We start from the raw sequence: 27,631 nt of genomic DNA on the forward strand, positions 1-27,631 counted from the left end.
ATGCAGTAAAACAAATGGACTTTCAAACCCTGATTCATGACTCTAAACACAATTCAGTGCTCTGCAGGCAGCTCTGCCTGGTATTGGCAACAGTGGATTTTCTTGCTTAGCTTCTGCAGCATCATTATAAAAGCTTCTCGATGCGGAATAGCACACTCAACAACACAATGTGATATTTTAAGGTAATGATGTCTAGCAGTACTGGTTATCATAGTTAAAGTATTAAAAGAGTGTAATTTTTAGTATTCTGAATGATTAGTAAGTATCTGAATAGACTTGAACCTAAATATTGGTTGGTAAGAGTCAGGAACAGTGCCAACAAAGAATACACCATTAATTTGCTTTCTGCACACATACCGACGGTTGCTGTAGTACGTAAATCCTACAAAAGGAAGCTGGTTGCCCACAAATGCTTTTGGTATGGGAAATGTTTCTTCCTCTCCTTTGTCTTCTTCCAGATCATCAAAATTACTAGTGTCAATGTCACTACTTAAGTCAGGCACAACTGGCGCTACAGCTAGAAAAAATGCAAAATAGTATGATAATAATCAGTATACCACTCAAGTCACTAAGAAAATTTTGCTTGTTACAGAGTAAATAAAACTGTAAACTCCTTTAAGCAAAATACACCAGTCCTTTTGCTAACATGATACATAGGTAAGCCAGGCCACCATTTCTGAGAAAAGCACTATACTTACTGTCTCTGAGTGTTTCCCAAGCCCATTGATCATTTTTGAAGAAAAGGTGCCGTTTAATTTCTTCTACACCATTTCGTCCTAGCCTCACTTCCCTGTTAAAGAGTGTTTTGGTTAAACACATGAGATTCCATAAATTATTCTGAAGGAAAGACTCATTTTAAAGCATAAGCTAACAACAAAGACAATAAAATACCTCTCAAGCTACGGTAAAATGTACGCATAACTCAAATGTTTTCATAAGAAGATCTCTATATGAGCACAGCAGCTACATTTCAGAACACAGTCTGGTTTTAACTTTGTGTATAAGGAGCTCTGCTGCTTCTGTTTCCACCATCATGGACAGTTCAGGCAACTGCCAAGTTTTTACACTGCACTCATGCCCAGGCTCTAAGAACTTCACTTCTGAGCAATTTAAAAATCTACACAAAACAAATACTTTTTTTTTCCAACATGACAAGAAATACTCTTAACGAAGGCTTATTTTCATTATGAGTAAAATATAAACCTTACCTATCAGTTAAAAAGGCACAAATGAGGTTTTTTGCCTCTTTAGAAATGTCACTGTCATCAGGGAAAGTAAGGGAGTTCTTATGGTTCATAATCTTACTGTATGTTCCAACCAAAGAATCAGCATAAAAAGGTGTATCACCTGAAAAAGACGAACCACAAACATTAAAAAGCAGATCAAAATTATTGTAGACGTGATTTGTAATATCTGAATTACATATACAACAATGTAGGCAACGAAGTGAACAACAGGCAAGGACAAATGTTTGAGAACTCTGCCAGAATTTTTTTTAAATACACTCTGTAAATGCCAGGATCTATAGACCACAGCTCATGCCAGAAGAGCAATAATGTTAAAAACAAGAGTGATTTTAACATGGGATTCTAGTTAAGTAGTGCAGACAATTCTGATGATCCTACTACTCACCTACAAGCATCTCATACAAGAAGACTCCAACTGACCACCAGTCACATTCCCGCCCATAGTAACCATCCCCTCCCTGGGACTTCAATACTTCAGGAGAGATGTAGTCTGGTGTTCCCACAGCCGTGTCACATCGTACCATTCCTTCCTACAAAAGAGAGGAAAACAGCCAAATACAAGATCCAAAGTTGCCAGTAAGTTCCATGAGTTTATGCAGCCTAAGCAACATCAACAGATCCACATCAAATTTTGTCAACAAACATTCTTTTTAAATTGTTTTTTTTTTAATTTTTTTGAAGTCTAAGCTGCTAAAGCCAGAACAAAGCACTATATCTGTCAAACACAATGGAAGTTGCTTTAAAAACCTCAGTTAGTATCCAAGAAGTAATCAGAACTGCATCTAAGGCCCTGTAGACACCACACAGCCACTCATGCCAGTATAAATGTGTCATTTGCTGACAGGATGTACTGTAAACAGTGAAAGATCCTCTGTTAGCATAAATGGGTCATCATCAGGGATTTCGATAACAGGAACAGCTGAACTGCAAGTTTTTGGCCTCCAACCCAAGATACTGAATGCTAGAAAGACTAAAGGTAGATAAGGCTTTGAAAATCTATGTAGAGAGACTTCAAAACAGGTAATAGATGAGAAGAATGTTTGATGTTCCACACACCCCCAAGAAAGAGCTGACAGAACCGAGATCAATCACACTGGAGCTGTCATCCAGAATGCTGAAGGTGTAACCACACACCCTTTTCCAGTGCCATTCAGGCACTTCTGAAATAATCCTATGCCATTCCTAGAAATGGATCAGTGGGAAAATTTGCATAAAAATACATAACTAAGCAAATAAAATAAATATTAATGTAATGCTGCATATCCAGCAAACCCTAAATTAAACTCCTATGCTGAGCAATTTTTCTTCTAGAGAATAACCTTTCTCTTTCAAAAGACTAGAGAAACCAAGACTAGGCTCAAGACTACTAGGATTTTTACACATAGTCTACACTTGGTTTTCATTGGTGCCTTTTATTCAGCAGCTAAGTACAATACTCCTGGAATATGATGAGATCATATTGTACATATGACACCAATTCTACTAAGTGCCACGTATTTCAGATTTCCACAATATGTTTTCCTCAAATATATGCACAGGCTGACCAGTCAGTTTTGTGTAGGGAACAGCAGTGCTACACAGCACATGAATACTGCTGCAAAACATTTTTTTTTAAATGACTTCAGAATACATTTAAAAAAAAAAAATAATTCTATGACACCTGTTTCCTTCAGATTTGTCCTCATGCTATGTTAGCAACAGCTAATAAGTAAAACTGGTATTTAACAACTGGCATGACAATTTTTTTTCTTTCATTTCTGACACACTACATAAAAATCATCTAATTTCTTTGCCCTAACTTTTCATACCAAAAGACTTAAAGAAACAACCCTGAGCAACTAGAGACAATCAAAGGTTTGGCTTCAGAAAGTTTCTCTAAAAAACAGTACTTGAAGAACCATTTTAGCACTTTACATTGTCACTAAGTAAGATGCATGAATCACAGAATGATCTGGGTTAGAAGGAACCTTAAAGATCATCTAGTTCCTTTCACTAGGCTATGAAGAACAGTAAGGGAACAAAGTGGAACCTGACACTCTTCTCATCTTGCTTAAAACTTTCTAACACCTTTTCTTTCCACTTTTAAGTATGTTTTCCTTTCACAAACAGAAAAGTAAAATTACAAATATATGTTTACCTTGTTCATCTTCATACAAGTACCAAAATCTGCTAATTTTAAATGACCAGCTTTATCTAGCAGCATATTATCAGGCTTCACATCTCTGAAAGAAAAATACATATTTTAAAAAGTAAAAATGCAATTTAATAGATTTAACTTCTGAAAACAATGGAAGTCAACTGCTTTTCAGATGCAACATTTAATGGAAAAACAGCAACATTAATGCACCACCATTGCCTCCACTTTTTTTTTTTTTTGCTTTCTCTAAGTATCACGACCAACAGAGACTTCTGAACAACAACATTTTTAAAAACTAGAACACATGTGAGAATACAGCCTTAAGTCACCAAATTTAATAGATCTGGACACTAATATTGAACCTCAAGTTCTTAAAAAACACTCACTGATTATGTCAAACAGGCATTGAAAACATAGCTTCTCTCCTGTACCACTTGTACTTCTAGGAACAACTGAATGTCATTTTCAAAATTTTATTATTGTGAACAAATATTTTCCCATGACTGAAGAGGAGTATTAACTTATACCACTCACCAAGTACTTCCACTACAAAAGTTTTCATGAAGTAACTGGGTAAAGTGCAGTATGTTGATATCATTGAATATACTGAAGCAGAATAGCAGTAAGAAACAATTACCAAGATAGCATAACACAAATTTCAGGAGAAAATATATTTCAGAGACCTCAAAGGAGAACTCTGGCCATAACTGTCAGATTAAATGTAGTGCAAATGTACCAGTAAACTCACAGAATCATTTTGGTTGGGAGGGATTTTTGTAAGACTCTCAGTTAGCCGTCTGATCAAAGTATAGCTGCAAAGTCAAGACTGAACTTCAAAGTTACATTAGGTTACTCAGGGTCAAATCCAGGCAAGTTTTCTTTTTTTGAGGATGAAGAATCCATACCCTTTCTCTTGCACTGTTTGACCTCCCTCATAGTGGAAAAAACAGCTAAAGAATAGCTAGATATTCCCCTGCTGTAGTTTGTGTCATCCATTGCCTTTCATCTTTTCATCATGCAGCTTCTAGCCTGATCTACCTTTTTTATAAACTCCAGCTGGGCAGCTGGTGACTAATGCTTTCTATCTTGCCTGAACACTGCTCATGTTGTGAACAGAGACAGTGCTGATCCTGGCATCAAACCTCTGGGGAACTGCTGGTAGCTGACTGTTGCTGGACAGCACAATCTACTCACAAGGAGTATCCAGAGAGTTCTACCCATTCAAACTGTGCCTTTCTAACCCAGCAACATCTACAACCTTGCTAAAGTCAAGACAAACACACTCTGCCTCATCAGTGAAGCCCATCATCTCAACACAGAAGGTAACTGGTTTGGGAAGGCATGTATTACCCTTCATAAATCCATGCAGGCTGTTCACAATCACCTTCCCATCCACATGCTGGAAAATAGTTTCCTCACAATTTAATCCAACTGCCCTTAGGCTGGCTAGCCTTCAGCTCCTCTCTCTCCTCCCAGCCCTTCTTGGGGCAAGACAGGTGTGCCATTTGTTTCCCTTCAGTCATCAGGAATCTCCTAATTCCCACACACCTTCCAAGGTGACAGAGAGCAGTATCTTAAGGCTACTTGGCAGCTCCCTCACCACCCATGGCATGTCCCACCATGTACCCTGGACATGTGCATATCCAGTTTGCACAACTGGGACTCACTTTGATCTTCCTCTGCCAGAGCAATGCTTTCCTCTCCCAAGCTCTGCCACTGGGCACAGGCTCTGAGAGGCCTGAAAGCAGACCTTATCAATGAAGGCTGGGCAAAGGCAGCAGCCTCAGCCATTCCCATGTCCTTTGTCACTCTGTCACTGACCCATTAAGCAGTAGGCCCATATTTTCATAAGTCCCTTTTCATTCATCAGAGTTAAACGTATTAACTACAGGGGGAAACAAATTCCAAAAAATCTCCTGGTGTCAAAATAATCTAAATTTTCATGATAAAAACCTCTCTGTGCTGCTGGCATCTTCTAATGCCTGCTTTCTAAAGCTTGCAATACACACGTACAAACGGTTCATTCAGCCAGATAATTTACCCATTAGATGCAGCATAGCTACATAATTAATGATGTTCTAGATGCTACTCCAGCAATGGATTAGTAGTTTATTTTGCTTTGTGTTCGCTTTTTTTGCAAAAGCTTACGTGCTAACACTGATCTTGCGACCAAATTACAAAACGAAAATGTATATACTATAGTGTATACTACACACTACTCAAATTCTTCCTGTATTTTCTGTTGAAAAAAATTATTCTTCTGCTCCTAGTTAATATAACTAAAAGCTAGAAACAGATACAAGTTCAAATATCAAAAAGAAAACTTCCCAGCCTATCCGAGAAATGACTACATTTCACTTTAGGGCAAGTACATGATATGAAACTAATCCAAGTCCCTTTGCTCTGCATCTCAATTTTCCATCTTGCCCCTCACAAGAAAACATATGGCTGGGAGATTTTCCTCACATTGTTCACAGATTCTTGTTTAATGGGTCACTGAGGCTTCAAATGCCTAGCAGAGAATTAATTCCTAACAGTGGATACTACTGTGATCAGATTCCCTAAACAGCTTTTTCTAATCAAAAGAAAAGAACCATTTTGGGGCAAGCATGCTTATACCATTTTTGTTCTTATTATCTCTTGGTAAAAGAGGGACAATTTTAATGCTCCCCAAACTGAGGAACATCAGCTCACTGAAAACCTTTTCCTTGACTATATCACCTCAGACTTAAGAGTTTCTGATGGCAACAACTTTTCAATTTGTAAGATGGAATAATTATGGAATAACAATAAAGAAGTAGTATCTTGAATTTTAAAACTGCCTAAACGGAAGTAATTCTGGCAGCATCAGAAAATAAACAACCCTATGTAGTATCTTTTTTTTTTCTCACCTGTGTATAAAACCCATTGAGTGAATTGCATCTAATGCAAGTACAACTTCAGCAGTATAAAATCTTGCCCACTTCTCTGGAACATCATAGTTACTCATTAAATTCACAAGGTCCCCACCAGGCATGTATTCCATCACCATGTAAAGGTAACGGTCATCTTGGAATGCGTAGAATAACTGCAAAAAAGCAAAACCAAATAATAAGCCAGTTGTGTTTCAGTTATCTTTAATATTTTGCTTGTCAGCAAATCAAAGGCATTTCTGCGCAAGCTGATTTCCAAAGTAACAGAATTGCTACAATAACTGCAGCAACAGTGCATCATTCAACAAACCTCCTAAAAATAAGTTAGGCTCTAGAACCAGATCCTCCATCCCTTTATATTACCCTGGAAGAAGTAGAGGTCTGGTTACAAATTGTGATTAGTGAATTTGGTGCAATGAATTTTGAGATCATTTCAAAGAATGCTCATTACATTGGGATGTTAGTTGACTCATATGCAAAGATGAAATTACTCTGCTGCAAACATCTACCTGATTTTACTTGTAAACAGTAAATGTTTATTTTTTCTATTGTCAACATTTGCTATATAGAAAATGAGCCTAAACTTTGAACAATAAAAATATTTCCCTTAAAGTTGTCAGCCCTCTGTTCAACATGAGTAATGCAAGCAGATTTTTCTTTACTTAGAACTGTATGAAATTCCTAAGTTTTATTCTGCACAACTACACCCAGACAGATAGTAAAGCAGTTACCCATTTGACTTGGGTAAATCTTGAATGAGTTTGTGTAATTCCAACCTAACAGAAGAATTTATATGCTTAAGGGTAAGAACAGTTTAAATTAACAAGATGACATGTGCACCCACAATGCTCAATAATTGGTTCAGGCATGTTCCTTAGAACTTCAAAGGCAGCAGCACCTCACAAAAAACTGTCAGTGAGAATACTGAAATGGGGAAAAATAACCAGAGTACGCATAATTTGCAAAGATACATAGAATATAACAATTAGAATATACTGAAGCTCTGTCTTAAGCACGTCTTTCTGGTATGCTGGATGATTTAAATCCACAGAGCAGATGTACCAAAATATATCTGGTAAAAGAGTTTTAGTAATAAAGAGAAGAATTTATCTTGTAAATGTGACAAAATACAGTTTGAAGCAAGTGTTATACCTGCTCTTTTATATAGCATTGCTTATCTTAGTCATGCATACCCTAGCAGACCAAAAAAAAACCAAAAAACAAACTTTGAAACGTGCAATTCCAGGTCATGCAGTATTGCAACCAAACTATTCTCTAATGCCAGTATTTTAAAAATAGTATCACTTTACCTGAACAACCCAAGGGCTATTAGCAAAAGCCATAATATCCCTTTCTTCCCAGAAGAATGCAGAATCGGATCTTTTTATCATCTCAAATTTGCTCAGAAGTTTCATAGCATACACTCTCCTTGAGGATTTATGCCTTACCTGTGAAAACAAATGTGACATACAGAACATACTGGTTTGCCATATTAACACATGAAGAACATCACTGAAAACATTACTTTTCCTGCTTTACCATTTAACACATTTTATAAGACTCTTCACATTACTATAAAGGATTATAAATTTGTATATCAAAAAAATAATTACATCTGACAATGCATTACTTTTTAAATACTTGCTAGAACTTTTCAACACGGAAGTGCATAGGCACAGGAGTCACATAATCTGCATGTATGTGCCTTTAAAAGGACAAATATTGGCAGTGTTGTTAAATACTATAAAATTAAAACTATAAGCATTTTCCAGAGTTCACTAGCAGATGTCTATACTTGTTGCTGTATTTCCAGTTTCTCCCACCAGCACTCGATTAAATAAAGCAGGATTAACAAGCCTGGCTGCTAACCTATCACAAACAACACACATCTCTCATCTGTGAGAACTATGTCCACAAAAATCTGGTGTAGTCCCTGAACTGACAGAAACTCTTCTAGCCCTTAAGACTTCAAGTGTCCATGTAAACAGTGGTAAAGGCTACTTTTCTTGATTATGAGGAATACACATTCCATTCTAAGAGTGTAGATTACAATGCAAAACAAGTACTTGTGCACTCGGACAGGACTGAAATAGAACATTTTCAAAAAATTTCCATAAAATGTAATGGAATAAAATTTCACTGAGCCAAAGGCTTTAATATTTAGGACTGCATCTTCTGAACACAACACTGAGAAACAGATGCATGAGCAAGTAATATGGAATATGTTCAAATGTACAAATAGAAACTTAACTTACCAACTGAACCTCCCCAAATGCCCCTCTACCGATCACCTTCACCACTTCATAATCTTCAGCTTTCATGCGCAGATCTCTCATTTTATTTACTGTGTCTTTATCTACATAGAACAAAATCCACATTTCATATATAGTGAACTTAATTAAACCCATTTGTCTAACTTCAATTTTTCATAGTTTTTAGAAGTGCTGCTCAAAGAACCTACATTGCCATTGAAAAATTCCCTGCAAGAATGCGTGACCTTATTCTCACAACCAGTTACCAAAACTTGATATAACCTAATGCGATGACTCCACTGTACAATACTATTACAGGAGATCTTAATTTTGAAGTTTTGTTTAAAATAATTACCTAAAAAAAAAAAAAAAAGCTAGGCAAAAATTTCATATCCAGCATGATCCTGCTTGCAAGCTGATCAGTATAAAAATATTATTTCTGAATAAATATGCAACACAGCTGGGAAAGTGTAGAAGAAAATACACTACAAGACACTTGAAAAAAGTATTTTTTGAAAAAAGTTATGCTTTTCTGCACTTTCATGATTCCTAATACTCAAAAAAAGTAGATTTTAATTTAAAACATGCAGTGGGAATCATTGCAATTATTTATATAAACCTGTCATTCTATAAACTAGAATAATTTACAAACTCCCAGTGGGCAGATATACTAATTCTAATTCCAAATTTGGTAAAAGATTAAAACAGTCTATTTTAATCCACGTGGGTCAACACTGGCATGAGACTACGTAGAAAAGCTTCATGCTTCAGTATTTCTAAAAGCCAGGAAGTTCTACTAAAACAGATATGCTTCTAATAAAAAAAAAAATAATGCAACAGTATTTTATTTTCAAAAATAGTATTATAGGCCTAAAAGCAAAGCTTAGAGAGAATTAAGGACAAGGGAAAAAAACAGAGGAGAAATAAATAAGTTCATACACTAAAAAGTGACAAAGCAGCTGACAGAAAATTATTATTATTAGATTTCTACCTACACAGGCCACAATCTAAAGCAAGAGCTGCCTATCTACAATAAAAATTCAGTAAGATTTTATTACCTTAAGAGGAACAAACATAGTTTCTGTTTGAATAAATACTCTGCAGCATTATTATCTAATGTAAAGCAACCATTTACAACGCAGCATAACACAGGCATTTATTCAGGTAAATTATAGCAAAATTCTAAATTCTGACAAATTCTTTCACATAGGGATCAAAATATTCAGTAGTTCCAACAAATAATGCATTGCCTTATTTGCCCTGGTGACAACTAGCTTACAGAAGAGGAGCAAGACTGCACAGAACTAAAATGCAGCAATTTTGATGACAGCAATTTTCTAGCTATTGTTAACTTCCTGCCTATTAATCTCACAACAGGAGGTTCACCTCTTCTGAATAAAAAAGCACAATATGAATCCTTTAAATGGTATTCAATCACAAGCCTTGCCTATCAACAAAGCAGAATTAACGAAAACACATCTGAAGAGCAACCTAAGCTAAGGATTTTTAAATAACCTAAGTCAAGCTTGTGATCAGTTGCAAATTGAACTTTACTGCTTGAGATACATACTAACACTCAGTTATTTTCAGACAACATGTTATAGTAACAACAGTGCTGAAAATTCGACCTCCATATTCTAAGATCTGTTAAACAAGGATTATCAGGCTGCAGTATACTTCAATAGGCAGCTCCTTATCTCCCAGGACCAGCGGAGGACCTGCCCAGCTTATGCTGTATGAACAGCTGGGGTGGCTCCCATGGCAAAAATCCCCCTCCCAACTTGTCCTGAACTTTGGTTGTAACAAGGCTCAGATGCTGCCTTGAAATAAGCTGAGTCACCACCGCAAAGCAGGGCTCTCAGATACCTCTAATACTCATTTCTTCATTCTTTTAATTCTGTATGGTAGAGAAACAGAAAGGTTCTATATTTGCAAAAGTAATGCTCACAACCTCAACCGGTAGAGGCAGATTTTGGAGGTTCCACAAAAATACAATGTATAAATTAGGGAGAAGTAAAGAGGGGGTAAGGAATGGTTCATAGGACAGTCTACAAAATAAAGGAAGCAAACTCCCTTTTTTTTTGCCATCTAGAAATTTATTTTAAATTTCTGCAATAATGTTGCAAACTAGGCATCTAATACTGCAAAAAGATATTTTAAACAGTCTTCTAATAAAATAAACAGGAAAATGTCTATTTTTTTAATGGAAATTCAAGGCAAACTACACTTCACAGCTCCCTCTAAGGCCACTACTCACACATCCACAGCTTGCTTTAATATTTCAGCAAACACTGCAAGTTAATGTTTCAAAGGCAGTTTGAAGGGAACTAATGTGTTCTGTTCTCCACCTTCAGATTACTTCAGGTCACATCTTACACAGTATATAATTTATACCTAAAAGATATTCATTATCAGGCTGTAAATGTAAAAGTTTTCTTTCACTCAGCCCCAATTGCAGTAGTGAAGCTTTTTGAGACTCACTATTGATTTCACTACTCATAAAAATTACATTCATATTATCTGTTGCAATGACTATTTCCTTTGCCTGGTACAACTTCTCTTTTCTCCAAGAGTTTCACCACACCTTCTCAGTAAATAACTGAATATACAAAATGTGCATGTAACTAAGCATATGGTATCAATACAGTTTGAACTGTAAAAAGTTAAACAAAACATTTGAGCTTAGGCTTTCAGTAACCAGCTTACGTGCAAATGAGACATCAAACAGATCTAGTGGACTCAAATATTCACACAATTGGAGATTAATGTAAAATAATCACCACAAAATTCACTATCACAGATTACAGTTGCACCCAATACACCATTTGAAAACACCATGGAAACAAAAAAAATCTCAACATATATTTCAAAGCAAAGACAAAAATTATTTGAGTCAAATTACTTTATATTTACCATAAAAACATTTGTTAGAGAATTCAATTGAATTGCTTAAGCCTGTAAAAGTCTAACACCATTAGCTTAATTTCAAGTCTTGCCCATTTAGTCTACAGGCAGAAGCAAATCTTCCATCGGCAAACATTTCTGCCAGGGTCTTCAGAATTTGTCCATTTGGCAGCCTTCAGGAAGTTTTGATTCACAAATGCCTTTTTGGGGTTTTCCTTGTGTTTTGATTTTTTTAATTATGAAAATTATGGAACTATTATTTCTATTTAAAAATCAACTTTATTACCTTAAAATGTTATTATAGAGTATAATGTGCAGGAAATCTGGCAGTGGAAAAATACAGGGTAAATGCAGAGAATTCTGCAGACACATCAGCTGCATACACAAGTAAATGTATCAGCTATGCAGTATAAGATTTTCAAGAAAAGAGACCCTTTCTACTAAAAAACCCAAAAGCTTACAAATTATGCTCCAGCCTGTTAGTGAACAAATATTTAATACGATTCCATGACATTGTACACACCACTATGCCGTTTTACTGTTAATTGCTTATGATATCTTAGTACATGAAATTAGAAAACAAGTTATGGGAATCCAGGGAGTTGCCCTAACAAAGACAAGAGTTCTTTCTCTTAAAAGGCTTTGTGCCACTGCAGACAAGGCCATTTACAGGGGCAACAGATTGGACATTCAATTGCTGGGGATGAGATTTGCATAGACAGCTGCCACTTCACAGTGGGAAATAAACAATTAAGACTCTAGCACCCAAAACAACTTGCACCCAAAAACTCAATGCACCCCAAATCCCTAGCTGCTTTTCAAAGAGGTAGAACAGGTGTTTTCTTTTGATATTACAGACTTCTGTTATTTAGTAAATTAAACATTAAATACTTACACCTGTTTAAGAAGTTATCAATGTTCTTATTTTTTCTTAAGGCAGGAAAATCCAAGTCATATACCAAAGCATCTAATCCATCCTGAAAAAAACAAACAAAACAACAAACAAAATTAAGTATTTGGAAAAATAATTACACATGCTGCTAACTAAAGAGCCAAGATAAAAACCCAGTTGTCCCTATCAATCTTCCATGCAAATGAAATCATTCACATTTATTTAATGACTGTTAGCAGTTATGTGAAACAGCTGTTACTCCTTCACTTCCATGAGACTCATCAAAATTTAATTCCATATACTTCTATGTATTATTACCCTAATTAGCTCCATACTTACATGAAAATAATTACTTTTTTCAAATACAAAAAGAACAAATAGCAGTTCTAATGAAGTTCAGTAATATTAAAAAGTCACAGTGCATCACACAGTAGGCACTTGAACATGAAATGGCAACTAGCAAATAGGACAATGACAGTAAATTAATTCACATATATAATAAAACCCCTGCATTTTATCCATTGAATTCAGTGTGAATTCTCATGAACAAGATGTTGGCTTTTTACATTCCAACTTAAATCTAGAAACAAACAGCCACAAGCCCATCTGGCACTGCTATCACAGCATACATCCCTATCAACAAAAGCAAAGCAAACATTATCAAAAAACCAAACAGAAAAATACAATGAAGAAGGAGATACTTTTAAGGTCTCGTTAAGTGCTGTGAACTTTGTGACTTACAGTTTAAGTCTAAGTTTGTGACTAGGTATAAATGACTCCTCAGTGGGTAGCATCTTCTTGGAGAAAGATTAAACCCAGTTTTTTGGCTGAAAACCACAGATACGGCTTTGACTGAAAAAAGATCAAGTATTCTAGGAATTATGTAACAAAGAATTAAAGTGCATTAGGAAGTCCTCTCTCTCTGTCAGGTAAGTATTGTGTAAGTGACAACTGCAAAAACAGAGACAAAGGTCTTAAAATACAAATTGATGGATGTTACCAAAGCATGCCAGAGATTGTACTGCTATTCACTTGTCCGTCCATAGCTAGGTGTTTATGTTACCTATTTTTAACCTGCTTGGAGTGAGATATTAGACCAGACATATCTTTTGATCTGATCAGTTCAGATCTGACTAGACCTAATTTGATTGCTTTCAGCTTCTAGAAGGATTTTTCTATCCTTTTTTAAGGACTGAAAACTGATCCATCAAGTCTTTGTTAAGTATATCGAGTAACTATGCCTGAACCAAAACTAGAGCATAAGCTTTTTGAAAGCTTATTTTCCAGGAATATATAGTTGAGAACACATTTTGTTTAGCCTGAAATATTAGTCTTTGATCTTTCACTTCAAATTCAAACGCATTTTTCACCTTAGTCTTTAGGACTGACTGTTAACTATAAAAAATCCCAAGTGCTATCAAAATCAAAATTATTTCTTGGCTTGCAGTCCTCAGTTTTAAAGTATGCGAGATAGAAATTATTTACTTCAGATATAGTAAGAATAAGCAGTAAAATCATGACAGAATTTGAAAACGGGTAGCTGCAAGGATAATCAGAATTACTTTAAAGGCTGGATATTATTAAAATTGTCAATTTCATAAACACATTCCTTTTTTAAGATACCTCTGCCTACAGTGGCTCATTTTGAACTAAGAAATGCTAAAATGAGGACTATACAAATCAAGAAACGCATCACAGTATTTCACTTCTCTAAAATAAAGTCAGGTTTTGCATCTTGTGCATTAAAGGATCTTCTTCTTGACCTGACACTGGTGATGAAAAAAGAAAGCAAATAGCAAAGAAACAACATTAAACCAGTCAGTAGCAGAAATAAGAGAGTTAAGAGGCCAACAACAATTTGGACTCAAGACAGATGCGGAAATAAAGCTATGCAGGCAGGGTAATTTTAACTTAGTGAGAAATACTTTGCAAACCACTAGAAGACACCTTTTCCAAAGACACATGGTAAATATCCACAAAATCCAGGGAAAAAAAATTAAATTCTTTGGTTCTGTTGAATAGATTCAACAGAGAACCACAATAACTGCTTGCACAGCAGTACGAAGTCCACCAGTAGCTTCTGTGCATTTATCTCCATGCCAGTGAGGCAGTAGGAAAACACCAGCTAGGAGGCTGCTGGGTCCTATCTAGTGATTTTTAAAAGCAAGTTAGAGATGGCAATGAACTGTCAAAATCTGGGGTTCAATGTGCTGTGAAGCTTTCCAATCTGTAGTCGATTTATCCAGGTTCACAGCTAACACAGAACTTCCACACACCAAGCAGAAGCACAAAAGTCTCAAATCCTGGTTGGCTCTGGGGTTGTGCAATTATCTGCTTCTGTTCAGGGCTTGCTTCAAAAGCCAAAATTCACTCTTTTTCTTTCTAGGAAGGGAGGTTTCAAACACCAAATACAAAAATATACAAAAAATGGCAATATGTTTAAATTCATAACATCAATCTTACTTTTGTATCATGCTTTTTCTTTCAAAATACTAAAATATAAGCCCATGCCTAAAGAAGCATAAAGTACAGAAAACTTCATGGTTTCCTTGGTGTCTAAGACATATTAGTTATTTTGTTGTGTTATTTTTAAAAGTTGTAATTTAAAGATGGGAAAAAGTACACACATTCACTTTTAACAAGCAAAAGCAAATTTCAATACTGTTTAATTCAGAATTCACCATGTACAATGTTTCCTGTTCTGTTCTTCACCTTCCAGTTCTTAGATATGAACGCTATCAATTAAAATACTTAACTAAACAACTCTGAAATACAGATTCAAGCTCTTGATCTTCCATTCATTTCAAATAATATTTCAAGATCATGCAAACAATATCAAAGGAAGCTACATGCCAAGAATTGCTTATTTAAAAGGCTCTTCAGGAATCAGCTTCTCTTCACTACAGTATCCACAGAATAAACTAACCTGGATTAAAACTTCCATTTAAAAAAGGTACGGGTGGGTGGTATTCTGTAATTAAGATACTTGCAAATCCTTAACTCTCAAAATAATTATCTTCAACTGAAGTAAGTTTCTGAAGAAAAAAAAGACCTTGGTATTATTTTACTCTCAGACTGCAAATGCAAGACTAAGCTTGAAGCAATTTTATGGAATCATAATTAATGGAAGTAAAATACTTGGGATATCTAGTGTAAAACATAAAACATGAAACAGCCTATTTCACTGACATTAGCTAAAGCAGAAGAAGTTGCAAACACTACAAGCTGTCCCAGCACAAAGGGAAGCACAGAAGCACAGAAATTTTCAAATGGTATCACTAGTGGACAAACAGAGAGGACAAACAGAGAGGAGTACAGAAGCTCAAAGTGAGCGCTGGTTCAAAGTGGTGTGGGTCAGAGAGATGGGAACATACTATGGAATTGTAGAATTAATGGCTTGCAGAAAAAGGGTAAAGTCTAAATGAGACATGATCATTATTGCCAGCAGCTGCAGAGATAGCTCATCTCTCAGCTTTCTTCATTCCACCTTGGTCAATCTTTCAATATGTCATCTGACTTTTTTGCCAACACAGAAAGGAAGGGACATCATCTTTCCATCAAGACCTACAGCAGCCATACTCTTCTCCTCTTAAATGATGACAAGATGTCATTATAATAGGCAACCATACCTCCAGTAGTTCCAGGCCCTGTATTAAAATAAGGCAGCCCCAATTTTATGATGGATTTTTCCTCCACTTGGATGGGTGCCATGTATGTATCTTCTTTAAATACAGCACATTGCATACTTCTTGGAAACATATATTGTGGCTTAGAGGTATTTTCAGCTAACACTAAGCTCTACCTTACTTTGTCATTACAGAGCAATTTTCCTGTTTAGCTTTCAGGCCTACACAGACATTTCCCTTGTAACAGTTAAATTAGATTACTAAAATAAATTGGTTTATACCTCCACTTACATGGGAACAGTATTTCAGAGGTGACTGAAAAAGAACAGGGGAAAAACTTCATTTCTAATGTTCTTCAGTCAGTTTCATGGTCTGATACAACCTTTTCTATATCACATTCATTCAATGAAATCATCAGTAGTTTCATTATCTCTTTAAAAGACCATTTTATCCTTAAATTGTAACAAAGGCACACTAGTAAGTCATTACAATATGCAGAGTTCTTCCTTACGAAATCAACAATTCCACATATTCTGTTGGTTTAGTTTCATTCATTACTACACCATACTTGAAAGTTTAAAAGGTATAGTTATATGGAATACAACCAAAGTCAGTCTACATGCATAGACTGGCTCTGGAGGTGACAGTAAGAGTGTCCAGGAAAGAAGATATGAGCAAGCACTGCTCAGCTGTATGTGTGAGCCAGAAATGGCACTGTTACAGTTAACTATGACAAAAATTTTCTAGGCAGCATTTTCTTTGATGATTTTTGTCTAAATGTTTTCTCCGTCTGTTTCAGTTTCTTGCATTTACAGCATCATGCAGATATGAATTCCACAACCTATAGGCCACATGGAAGTGTACCTCATCTTGAGCTTACCACTCTTCAACCAAAAGAAGAGACAATGACTCTTTACCCACCTCCACCAAGACACAGCTTTACATACTCACAGCATTTCACCATTACCCAACTCTCTTCCAATTATCCTTGTATGAAAGCTATTTCAATTCCCATCATCAGCACACTCTGGTGATTTGTTATTTCCACCACGTACTTTTTAACTGGGGCACATGTGGAAAAACTGCACATTGTATTTAAGTTGTGAGCACACCGTAAGTACACAATGCATTACAACAGTTTCTGTTCTGTGCTTCATTGTATTTTCAGTTCTTCACTGAAATATCTGCTTCGTTTTTATAGTCACTGTGTACTAGATTGATTCTTTCACAAAACTAGGCACTACAAATCCAAGCTAGTTCAACATAAGTCCATAAAGATCAGAGGTGTTTTTTTCCCATGCACTCAACATTCAAAGATGAATTTTACCTACCACTTGTAATCAGCCAGGCACAAATCATTCATTTCTTCTTTGATTTGCTAGATCTTTAATTTTTACTGCTCTACCATCATAAATTGATAATTATTTACCATTTTAGATCCCTTATGACTGTGAAATATCACACATCTGTTAAACCAATATGTTTCGAATAGACTGATCACCAGCTTTCCATTTATTCATCTATTCATACAAGTGGCCAAGCCTTTGCCATTACTTTCCTTCCAGCTGTTCTAAAAATACAGAATGCTGTAAAATAAAACTTACTATTAACACAGACATTAACTACATAATCTATTAACACTGAATTTCTCAGGTTGTTATGCTAACTTCTTTTCATTAGATTTATGTAAAATGGACTGGTTTTCTTCAGTTTGTCTTAAGCAGTCTCATATTAACTGGATTTTTCGCAAATTTTGATCTATACCTACTTCCAATGCATCAAACTGCCAGTACTACTATGACTGTACTAGAGTTCTTCACTCTGCAACTACATTCCCTAATCTCAAAACTCAATACAATTATGTAATGCTGGTTTCATTCAGATATATGAATTAATATTAATATAATTTTATAGGGATGTTTGAAAATATATACTATCAACCAATTCCAATGTAGCAAAACATATCTCAAGATTCATAAGTGATATGAAGTAGAAAATGCAGTAAATGATTGACATTATCAGGGGACAATTACAGCATTTTTATATTTTGAAATTCTTTTTATACACATTTCATTATAACGCAATATCATCTAGCACAAATAAAAATACATAAAATTCAGTTGAAACTTTGTTATTGAGATACTTGATTATTTTACTATCTACTTAGCATTCAAAGCACTAAAAAAAAATACTTAATGAGTATTACCAGCACACAAAAGTTGCATTCCTTGGACAGACTGGCAGTTACCCAAGTTTAAACTCTTTGCCACTTTTCCTTTTTCAAATAGACAAAAGTAAGTCTTAAGATCTACAATTCTTAACTATCTGTATTTTGGTTCCCTGTATTGTAGCCATTTTCCTATCTCTATAGCACTATGATCTTCCCCCCTACTATCAAATCAACAAACCTGATTCACCTTGTTTTGCACATGTTCATCATAATTCGCAATAATGTCCTGTTATACGTAATTCTCTGGTCAACTATGCCAATAGTGCTACATTTATCTATCTCTAATCAAGTACACAAAAAGTTAATCATGCTCATTAATTTTGCTGTCCAAATAAGAGAAAATTGCAATTTAAGGCTTTATCCTTAAAGTGGACAAGACAATGTAGACAGAATTAAAGCACTTCACTTAAGAATTTTCATTAAATTGTCAGAGCAGGCAAAGTACACAAATTGACACATGGGCCTGAGTAAAACACCCTTGATTCTTCACCCAGCATGACAGAACTCTGCAGAGCTCCTTGCTTCCTAATATCCTGAAATACTCCTAGGAGTTCTTGCAAATTTGCTTGAACAGACAGCCTTTCAAAAAGAAATACTGGGAGTGGGGTGTTAACTCAATAAAGAGCAAGGAGTTTGACTCAGTGAAGATTTAACACCTGAAAAAGATCTTGAAACTTCAAGGCAGCATTATTGAAAGCAGTATGGATTATTGCTTTCATTTTGACCATTGTAGAGGGTTATTTGCATTGTAAAGGTTTAGTTGCAAACTTCACCCACATTCGGTGTGCTTCCAGGTATAAGTACATTTACTTGCCTTCTGTTCAAACAATAGCTGTTCAACATTTGCATTGACAAATTCCTGAAATATACATTTCCTACATGACTCACCAGATTATAAACCAATACAGCTATCTCAAATTATATTGATATACATAAACACATACATCAAAACACCCACTGAAACTTAACACCAGAGCCAAAAGGCCTCTCAATATAGTTATATCCATACTTTAGGAAACCTCAGGTGCAAGTCTACAGACAGATACACATGCAAGTAGTAATTCTGCATTACTAATTTTTGTAATCAGTAATTTTTGTTCACATGCACTTCTGGGTGTTGCTGTTTCTTCACTCCAGCAATGGATCTTACCACCTGAAGCATCTCCTAAAATAAACTAAAACAAAATGTAGTGCAAATCTGTGAAATCAACCTATATACAGTAAGCATGCAGGAGTACTGCCAGCATCCACTACACACCTCAGTCTCTTGCTAAAAAAGAGGGTAAATCATAGATCCTTCACACCAGAGCCCTTTTCTGTCCACTGACTAGATGGAGAAATCTCAAATCACTAGATCTGTTCTGAATGACACCTACTTGTGAGACTATCTTATGTCTAAAATTATGGAAAACTGACATTGTTTGAAGATGCGTTCCAGAAAATGTATTTCAGCAGGTGTTTCTTTCCACTCCAAATTCTAACACTATATTACAACATTAATTTTACAACAATAGCATAATTTCTTGTGGTCAACAGTCTTTACATCCAAACTTCAATTTATTACATTACTTCTTTATTATTTCAATTTGTCATCAGAATTAGTTCCACTTAGTATTACATCTTTAGGAACAACCATCAGGTGAGAGAGCAGTGTTTTCAAGGATGATGAAGAACACAGACCAATATGGCACCAAGAACGTATTTCAGTAAAATCTAGGCAGAAAAAAGGTACCATATAATTTGAAAATAGTTCAGGAAGATGTGAAATGGGAGTAAAAGCTGATTGACATTAAGTCAAATTATACTGATTCATTTCACAGCAAGTGAGACCACTGGATCCTTTCAGCTTCATTTCCTTAAAAAAGGTTCCAACTTGCAACCAACTTGCATTGGTTAATATGCTCTGTGGGCAAGTTTTACAAACTTCAAAGCTTCTATACCAAATGTGGCACATTCTACCATGAAAAGAATACTTTACATAAAAAGACCAATGCAGTTGTAGAACTATCTGGAAGGCTACAGACATTCTTTATATTTCAATGTGTAGAAAATACGAAAATAGCCTACTTCAGCTTTAAATGATTTATCAAACCCCATTTGACTAACACTAGAATTAAATAAAGTTTAAGTACAGCTTGTTAAAACCATCCTTTTCAAGAAAACTGTATTAAATGTGATTAACACAAGTACACCTAAAACATATATATTTAAATAGTGTTAGAAGAAGTAGGAGGCCTCGTCAGGAGAACTGATGTTTATCACCATGGAAGCAGCATTCCACAGCCACTGCAGCACTTGGCATTATGAAATGCCTCACAGGTCTAGAGTTCCCAGCTACTGTAACAACTGCAACTGGAGATGAGCAGACAACCTGACACACTATCCACAGAAATACCTCGTGGTGGAAAAAAGTGACTTCACATCCTTTCCACTTCTCAAAGTTATGGTACTAACCAAAAATATAAGGCAAGCCCTGTTCCTTCAACTAAGATATAAGATAACTATTTCATTTTTTTTTTTTTAGCCAAACATCACTTGTAAATTACATCAGCAAATGCTCTTTGAGGTCTCCACAGCTTTCTTGGTTATCCTGTGAGGTCAGATTCTTCCACAGGCAGCAGAGAGATCTGCTGTTCTGATTTGGGAGTCCCAACCTTTTCATTTGAAACACAAACACTCAAAACTACCAATTTAGATCAATGGAAGTCAACACTCTAAGAAATGCTCATTAGAAAGCAAAAGTAACATGGATAAAAATTAACACTATGGATGCAAATACTGGTACATAACTTCCCTTCAACAAAATGTATAAAGACAGATCAGAGATAGGAAAGAATGAAGACAAACTGGTCCAGTCCCAGCTCAAAAGTCTAAGACTTCTTTTGCAGCAACCTGCAAGGAGTCAAGTAAAGACTTCAACAGAAGAAAAGAAACTGCACAACTCCATTAAAAAATAGTGGGATTTACCAAAGGAAGCAGAAACCCCTCCACATCTGCTGCCTAGGAAATTGCTGCCTGCCTCCAGATTTATTTTCAGGCAGGTATCCATGAAGTGAAACCTGACTTCAGAAAGTAAGCCTTTGTCACTTGGGCAAGATGTGAATTAGCAAGACACCAACATGTTCATTGGAATTATTGCAAACAACATCAATAAAATTGCTTTAGTTCTTGTAAAAGTTGTCAAATACGTAAAGCAACTTTAGATCTCTCAGCTTTACATTACACTAAAACTAGCATGAGTTCTCCCATAAATAGCTAAAATTGCTGCTTCTAGCTCTCACACCACGCTTTTGCCTGAAAAGTGATACCTCTGCTATGAAAAACAAACAAACAAAAAATATTACCATCAAAGGATGCAATATTCACTGGAAAGGATACTAATTTTTCTGTAAAGCAACAATACCTTAGCAGCCATACTGAACCTGTTGTCACCTGACCTGGATGATGTTTGCTGCAAACATAACTAAGTGCTAACTACAGATATAAACAATAAACTATACAACAATAAAAAGGCAAGTTCTCTCTTTAGCTTTGACAACTTTGTCTCTGGAGATTATATTAGCTCAATAATTATGCTTTACAAAAAGACTCTAAAAAGGTGTATCAAGGAAAAAAAAACCCTCTGGCAGTAATAAAATCCACACCACAGAAAAATAATCCAGGGTCTGGAAACAGACGCTGAAAACAAAAGTACTTAATTTTTTAAACAGAGCACAGACAATTAATTGAATAACTTTTCAAGAAAGACTGGGAACATCATAATTTTTCTAGCAGTCTGGAAACACTGCACAAAATCGCCCCTTGCCCATCACCAAAATTCTTCCCTAAAACTCTACAAGTCAAAACACTTCTACAGTTAGAGGCAAATAGCCATGAGAGAAGTCCCAAAAAGAAGATTATAAAAGAATTATACTAAAAAAACTCTCTAGAAACTGAAATAGTAATTTGTAAAGCAATATGCCTTCCTTTAGGGTCACATGCTAACTAGTCTGCAAAATGAAAAATATGGGAAGTTGAGGCAAGGAATCAACTCTGAGAAGCTTCTTCGATTGCGCAATCTCCTGTCAGAGCTCTCACTACATTTCTGCAATAAACATTCCAGCACAAGCAATCACACGTCAAGCAGATATTTGAAATATGCAACTAAACAAGAACTTAGCACTATTTAAGAATTTGTGCATCGCTAGGCAGTTTTGTATAGCAAACTCTAGTGAAGCCCATAGACTTTTTTGTGCATTGATTAAAAGAAAAACTTCAGTTTCAATAAAAAAGATGTCTGTATGCAGAAATCAAATGTACTTTTATATTTTTTCTTTTTTTCCATGATGAACACTCACAAAAATGACTTTCAAATAATGTTATTTTTTTAAAAGATTATAAAATTCCATGAGAATTATTTTAGATATAGACAAGTTTTTTCTATTTCCAACCACTTCGACTCATCAGAATTAACAGGATTTTGTAACTAACAGGAACAAAACAGCAAGTTTTCCGCCTTTTTGGGAGATTTTCACTGTTAATGTAGAACAAAACAGTTCTGCTAACAGATTGTTTCCAGAGTTCAGAACCCAATGAATTAAATGTATACATCTAAAAAAACATGTTTTACCCATTACCTTTAAGCAATTTTTAAGTGCGAAGAGACAAGCTCTCTTTCAAAACCCACCTGAAGGCAAAATGGTAGCATATACAGACAATGCCACGAATGACACCATTTTAATTAATACTGGATGTTTAAGTACATATTCAAGTCACTAATAGTGACTACTTTCAGGTAAAAAAATTCTCCCCAATAGATGCTTTCAGAGAAGTTGTGGATGTCCCATCTCTGAAAGTCTTCAAGCCAAGCTGGACAGGGCTTTGAGCAACCTGTTCTAGTGGAAAGTGGCTGTCCATAGCAGGGGGGTTGGAACTAGATGATCTTTAAGGTCCCTTCCAACCCAAACCATTCTACAGTTCTCTGATTTAAACCAAATCTCTAAGTACTCTTTTTACCCTTTCTGACACCACAGCAGAATCATGACTAAAATCCTGAACGTTTTGGACTGCATGTGAAAAAAGAAAGTTCTAACTATAAAACCAAAAATCTACATGAAAGCATGGTTCCACATTCCAGTACTGAAATGACAGAACTGAATCAAAGCTGTCCATGGAAACTTAAGGGTGGCTTTCTACAAACTGCAAGTCTCTCTCATTATAATCAGTAAGGATTTTACCATATGTCATACTGCAACAATATAAGCTGGTTTATCTAGGATTTTCAAGTACAAAATTTCAAGAGGAGAAGAAGAAGTGTTAGAAATCCATTAGAGGATCCAACATTTTCAGTTTCAACGAAGTCCAAAGATGATGTGATTTATCACGCTTACAAGATAGTTAGGGACATGCAAGTAAGTTTTTCTTTGTTCCTTTTCAAGCTTTGAGACTAAAGTTTGAGGGAAACTAGAGCCACTGACTCCATACACCAAGAAAGAAGTTTTTTCCCAACATTTCCATTGCTCAAGCATGACAAATGCATTCCTAATGCACTTGCTAAAGCATGAGACACAGAGAGCAGAACTTCATAAAACTGGTATTCAACTTCTACAACACTGTGTACTTTCACCAAGCTCATATACTGCAATCATAAGGATGAAAAATACTAAAATACTAAGAAATAATTGTAAAAGCAACTCTTCTAGCAACTTCTCCAGCTACATCAAAAGAGTAAGTCAACTCCTCCCTAATACAATTCTCCTCCATAGCACTCCAGAACCTGAGAAAACCACCCCCCGACCCAAACAGGATACAACAGACTGATACATGTACTCCAACGGCATGATTTTCTTTTGGATTGAGAACATGGGAGAAAACAAATCTTAACCCAAGAGGAAAGAGAGCCAGGGCTGTCTGGACCATTGCCACAACCATGGAATCTTGTCAAAGTCTCTCTTGCCTGTCCTTACAAGGGAGCAAGACTGAGCCTGGGCTGATTAACTTAATCTCTACAGGAGATGAGGGCAGGCAATATTTTTGTCACACCATAAAATACTGCCACGAGACAAATCAGAGCACACTAACGTGATATTTTCTGTTCCTCCATTCCACTGACCATTTTGAGTAGCTGTCATTTAGTTTCTCATTAAGCAGAGAGCAAAACTGATAAAAATGTGGTTTTTACAAAATAAATCAAAAGGAAATGAAAGGCGACTTTTTACTTCCATCCAAATTCTATATGATTTTTACCCCAGCATTTGCTTTACGAGATAACTTTTCCAGTATCTAATTTCTTAAGGAAGTTATTAAAAAAGCACAGCTTTCTTGGAAATCACATGAACTAAGAGACTAGAGATACATTGTATGTGTGTATAAAAATATTAAAAAAACAAGTAATTCAAAAGCTATGTCAAACGAGGTCAGGCAGTATCTGCTACTTCCCATTCATATAAATTCTGTGTTTGTAAAACACTGAGGAAAGCAGGTTTCCAATTTCTAAATACTACAAAATATCAACATGAGATACGCTGGAATGTAATTAAAGAGCAACAATATCACTTTAAGAATTTAGAGTCACACTTTTCTCAGATATCTTGCACTTTCCAGAAGACTGCTGGATCACGGAGCCAATTTTTGAAGAACTACGTAAAACATGGATGGAAACAGTAATTTTGGAAACAGATGCTTGTTACCAATCATGGTCATTTTATAAATGAACACATCTAGCCTCAGAGACTTCAAAAGGAAATGAAGAAGGCAGTTATATCTTTTGTGATATTCAAACAAAATGCACTGGCATGGACAATGTTACTACAATGTTAATGCACTGGCATTAACTACAGATAAACAATTTGACTTAGAAAAGGAAATACCCAACCATCTGACATTAGAAAAGGTCTAAGACCAGGAAGTTTGTGTATGCATACATCCTCTATACAGAGATTTACACATCCCTAACAACCAAGCATTTCAATTTTTTTTTTTTTTTAAAAGTGACCTACCACTTTCATTCATATTCACATTTTACAAACTGTTTGCTTGGCAAGAGAAATAAGAAGTACCAAAAACTTCAACAGACACACAAAGTTCTTTGCTTTTACAAAATTACGAGTAGTTCATGAAGCAAAGCTCTATATGCTTAGGGCAGTCTTCAGAGAAGCCAAGCAATGCAGCATTTCATCTAATACTGTCACGTAAAGCACGTTCAAAATCCCCATTACTTGCCTCAGTCATGGTAACACATTGTGTTACTTGCAGAAAACAGAAAAGAACCGAATCTCCTCTTTTCTGAACTGCTGGAGATCAACTGTAAGATCATGTCACATTCACATGTTTAGAGTTCTCTTTCTTTCCTTCCAATATAGAATTAAGGGACAAATATGAAAACCAGTCATTTCTTATAATATTGACCCTTTACCTACTGAACTACAACATGACAAATTTCCAATTTATTTAACCTTACCTCATTGAAAAACCTATTAATCTGCTTATTCTCTGAAGATGACACTTAGCCCAGTTCAACACATTCAGTTAAAAGCCAACTTTTATAAATAAGAACACTGAGATAATACTTCTTAAAGATAATACCTCTTTTTGTATATGTTGCTGTAAAGAATTAAGAAAACAGCAGAAAACCAATCTATGAATAGATAAGCTATTCTTTCTGGAAGCCAATATAAAAATCCATGGCTGTCCAGAAGACAAGAAAATTCAGAAGAAAAGCTGAGTGGAATTGTTCTAAATTCTCACATACTTTTTCTACACAGAAGTTAATCTTAACAGCAGAAAATCATCTAAGTATCCTACAGCCTGACTTGCTGTGTTTCCAAACGCTCTCCAATGTCGCTCAATGTCATGAGCATGCCAACAACATATTTTGAATTTTCAGTACCAAGTTTTTAAAATTTTTTAATTACAAGCAGTTTGATCTTAAAAATTACAAAACCAAAATCAGGATAATACAGCTTACATTCCCTGTCAATCCTCAAAATAAATATGCTATTTTCTGTAAAAAGGGAGAAGCATACCTTTGAGTGTCTTAAAAGGCCAATGTGGCTTAGATTTCTGTTCTTATCAAGAGTCAACTACCAACATACTGAATTATTGTGAACTAGCAGAAACATAATAGGAACCTGATGGTAAAGGGATGACTAAAAGACATCCTGATTTAACCTCTTTGCCTTGCAATACCACAATAACAGAGGTACCTTTCCAATCCAAATGGATCATTTGAACTTGCTGGTTTACATTCTCAGAATATTCTTTCCTTCCTTCCTGACAGAGTTCATCTTAACTTCTAGAGTATGTCACAAAGAGATAAAAATTAACTCCGTGGAGCTGCTTTTCCTGCTGCTTTCTTTTTAAAATTCAGATACTATTGCTGTTTAGAATGAACAATATTTAAGGAAATAACAGCGGTTTATATTTTTGTCCACTTAGAAACTAGATTTGTTATGCATGTATTCTGTGGTTGAGTTTCTTCCATGTCTTCAGGCCACTACCTTTAAAGGTATTTCTCTTTAAGTCTCTTTCACTCTCATGAGACCAGATCTGCTGTTAAAAGAGAAATTAACATCGGGGTGCTCAGCACAGATATCATATCCTATAAATTGTCACCTCAGAAAATGGGACTTTGATAGCTGAGGAAACAATTTGTACATATAGCACGCACCATTACTTTCTGATTAACTAGCACTGCTGCAAACATGTTGTTGCACTGATTTAAGAGCTTCACTGAGACTCTGAAACAAAGCTAGGAAAAAGCAAAGGGAAAACCAACCAGTGAAACCATAGAGATGCTTTCTCCAAAGATGGAGCATCACAGAACAGTCTAGATTTGGTACTACCTCAAAAGTTCACCCTGTCCAACTGTTCAAGCAAAAGGGAGCCTTGATGAGATTGCCCAGCATCCTGCTGAGTCTTGAAAACCACCACCAATGGGGACTCTACCACATCCCTGAGGACATTGCTCCAATGACTGACTACTGTCGCAGTAAAAAATTTCTTTTGCACATAAACCTCTCCCAATGCAATGTGTATATGCTGGCCCTTGTTTTCTCCTCCTGAAAAGACAGCTTTAATCTTCTTTGTAGCTGTCCTATTAGTACTGGCACACCATGATGAGGTTCCCCAACCCTTCTCCAGGGAAGCACCTTCACTTTTCCCTCACAAACCAAGTTCTCCAGCCCTTTGATCACCTTTGTGACCCTCCTTTAGAGCTCTCCTTGAATTGCAGGAACAAGAACACCTCCCTACAGATGTGGCCTTACTAGCACTGAGTGGAATGATCACATCTCCAACTCTGCTACTGACCCCTCTGTAGATGCAGCCTAGGATCCAATTTGCCTTTGTTGCTGCAGCCATGCTCTGCTGACTCATGTCCACCTCGTTGTCCAACAGGGTCCCCAGGTTAGCAAGGCTACTTCCAACATCACAGATCCCAGCCTGTACCAGGC

At 35.8% G+C, this 27,631-nt stretch overlaps 1 protein-coding gene across 2 annotated transcripts in view; it reads right to left on the reverse strand.

Annotated features, from left to right (window-relative positions):
• ROCK1 (Rho associated coiled-coil containing protein kinase 1) overlaps positions 1–27,631 on the reverse strand; it is an 82,714-nt gene that overhangs the window by 38,979 nt on the left and 16,104 nt on the right. For both annotated transcript variants that reach the window (XM_053941246.1, XM_053941256.1), the window contains exons 2-10: positions 12,348–12,429; positions 8,552–8,652; positions 7,607–7,744; positions 6,276–6,451; positions 3,385–3,469; positions 1,633–1,777; positions 1,209–1,347; positions 699–790; positions 358–517 (exon numbers count right to left, since the gene is read on the reverse strand). In XM_053941246.1, the coding sequence (XP_053797221.1) occupies positions 358–517; positions 699–790; positions 1,209–1,347; positions 1,633–1,777; positions 3,385–3,469; positions 6,276–6,451; positions 7,607–7,744; positions 8,552–8,652; positions 12,348–12,429 (1,118 nt within the window). The remainder of the gene's footprint in view (positions 1–357; positions 518–698; positions 791–1,208; positions 1,348–1,632; positions 1,778–3,384; positions 3,470–6,275; positions 6,452–7,606; positions 7,745–8,551; positions 8,653–12,347; positions 12,430–27,631) is intronic.

Source organism: Vidua chalybeata, chromosome 1 (assembly GCF_026979565.1).
Source record: "Vidua chalybeata isolate OUT-0048 chromosome 1, bVidCha1 merged haplotype, whole genome shotgun sequence".
Classification (NCBI taxonomy): Eukaryota; Metazoa; Chordata; class Aves; order Passeriformes; family Viduidae; genus Vidua; species Vidua chalybeata.